Here is a 2,539-nt window from a genome sequence, read left to right on the forward strand (position 1 = left end):
TTCCGACTGTTACTATATATATTTGCCGATATTATTATAAATAACAAAGGTTAATTTCTTAAGATTTTTTTTTGATAATATTTTGGTAGCGATGTGATATAGTTTTTTGATCCGGCCCTTTCCATCCATATACTACTTGAAAAAGACTTTGGAAAAGTTGTTTGCAGAAAGCTTTAAAACTTTCAAACTGAAAGACTAATGGCGAACGGACAGATGTACAGACGGGCATGGATATTTCGAATCGTTTGTTGATACTGATCAAGAATATAAATGAACATACATACGCACATATGTATATACTTGTCTCCTTCAATGCAATCTCGTAGACTAAAAGGCTATACTAAATTCGATGAAAAGTATGTAACAGGCAGAAGGAAGTTGCAAGTTTGTTTCCAAATGTAGCCACACCCACACTAAGGCCCAGAAATGTTTTAATGTTTCTTAATTTATTCATTTTAAATTGTTTCTCATTTAATTCCTTTTTTCCTATTTTTATCAATATGCCAGAAAAATTTCAAAAATTCTTGTTCGCACTTCCCCTAGCTGAGTTACGGGTATTTGATAGTAGAGAAACTCGACTATAGAGTTCTCTCTTGCTTCCTCGTTAAAATCGTTAAATTAGAGGATATTCTGTAAAAATCTTAATATTAAAATAGAAAAAAAACATTCAAAACATTTTTATTTTGTACAAAATATAAATTTAACCTTTCATCTTTTTAAAATGTTGTCTTCTTATTTGTGAATATTCCACGCTGTTCTTCGTCTTCTTTTCCCGTTTTATTTGCTATTCCTCAGGTACTTTTTGCTTTTAATCATAATGCTAAATCTAATATTATTCGACAACAACAGCTCTAAGTAATTCTTTTTTGTAAGAACTTTTGGAACTATCATTAAAGATAAGATCAGAACTATAAAAGGTCCGTAATAGGGAGACAGCGGTCTTTTTTCGAGTTTCTAAGAAATTATTTTGTTCATCACATTTTTCAAATAATTTCATCGCTTACAATATTCTTCAATCTTCATTTTTTTACGTTTCCAGCATATCTACGAATAAGTTGTTGACTTGGGATGCAAAAAATGTGTATCTTGCTTCCCGTACTCAATATCACAACACGTGCCATCCATGTACCCAGTGTCATTTTTTCTTTCTATCTCCGCATGGCCAAAGCATTTTCGGCTTTTTCCACCGCCCCGGCTGACGACTTTGTTGCGGGGGGCTTTATTGGAAGCATCTGTAGAAATCCTCAGAGATCTGGTTATGATCGGGTAATGATTAGCATGAAAGCATACACCAGTTGTTTCGACCAAATCTCCGAGACTTTCTCGCAGTTGGCAGAGAATCTGGTCTTGCTTTACGTGAAGTTTGGCTTGCATGGAGAACTTTTCGTCCCGTTTGGGCCCAGTCGCATCTAGTCCTTTTGCTGTTAATCGCTCCAGATCTTTTAACAGATTGTCCCTCTCGTAACCTGAAGCCAACGATATTTGCCTCAGTCTGAACTGCACTTTGGCATAATGAGAAGAGATTTTAAAAAGCGCCTCTTGCAACTGCTCCACTTCACCCTCGAGCTGACACTCATATGGCGTCATGGTCCTACTGACTATCCGGCCTTCCGAGTCAAGTTCGGCGTAAAGTTGTACCTCTTCAATTAATTCCGGTGAACAGGATATTGTCTGTTCGGATACAGAGACATTTTGGTCTACACGCTGGTTTTTTTTTCCAAGAATGCTCAGAAAATACATAAACAATTTTATTTTGACAGTAAAATTCAGAGTAGAATACTTAGTGAACGTAGTTCAGTTGTATGAACAGTTACTTAATATGGCTTCGGTGGAGTGTAACCATTGCTAGGGACGCTAACGCTATGGACCACAGTATGCCTTTCATATTTATTTATCATATGTATATATATTTATCCCCGTTACCCAGAATAAAAGAGTATACTAAATTCGTTAAAAAGTATGTAACAGGCAGAAGGAAGCGGTTCCGATCATATAATGTACATATTATCTTGATCGATCTGGCCATCTGTTTGTCTGTACGTATGAAAGTCGAGTTCTCAGCAGGCAGACTCCAGAGACATAGACGCAGCGCAAGTTTGCTGACCCATGTTGCCACGCCCACTCTAACGCCCAAACTGCCACGCCCACACTTTTAAAAATGTTTTGAGATATATATTCTTTTAATGGTCGCTTCCTTCTGCCTATTACATACTTTTCAACGAATCCTTCTACTCTACGAGTAACGGGTATAATTATACAAGCGGCCATCAGGAACCTCCTAGTTGGACGAGCCCGATCATTGTTAATGAGGAGTGTACAATAGGAGTGGAAGGAATTGAGAACCCTATTAACCAGCGAGTTCAACAGCGCAACTCTTCCACATCGAATGATAGCTGCATTACGTGAGACTAAATATAAAAGTAATTTACGTAGATTGGTTGAAGACATAGAAGCACAGACAAGTAGAATATATTGTAAACTCAATACATTCAACACAGTTTTAGTTACATGGGCATTGAGTGATACATTAGCTGAAGTG

At 37.0% G+C, this 2,539-nt stretch overlaps 1 protein-coding gene across 1 annotated transcript; it reads right to left on the reverse strand.

The window, feature by feature from the left end:
* Window positions 1-647: 647 nt before the first annotated feature.
* On the reverse strand, window positions 648-1,766 carry LOC122617484. The gene is made up of 2 exons (XM_043793360.1): window positions 1,005-1,766; window positions 648-954 (listed from the first exon to the last, which is right to left on the reverse strand). Exon 1 carries the CDS (start codon window positions 1,738-1,740, stop codon window positions 1,045-1,047), a length of 696 nt encoding a protein of 231 aa, XP_043649295.1. The 5' UTR covers window positions 1,741-1,766; the 3' UTR covers window positions 648-954; window positions 1,005-1,044.
* Window positions 1,767-2,539: the final 773 nt, after the last annotated feature.

The sequence above is a fragment of the Drosophila teissieri genome, chromosome 3L (assembly GCF_016746235.2).
Source record: "Drosophila teissieri strain GT53w chromosome 3L, Prin_Dtei_1.1, whole genome shotgun sequence".
Taxonomy (NCBI): domain Eukaryota; kingdom Metazoa; phylum Arthropoda; class Insecta; order Diptera; family Drosophilidae; genus Drosophila; species Drosophila teissieri.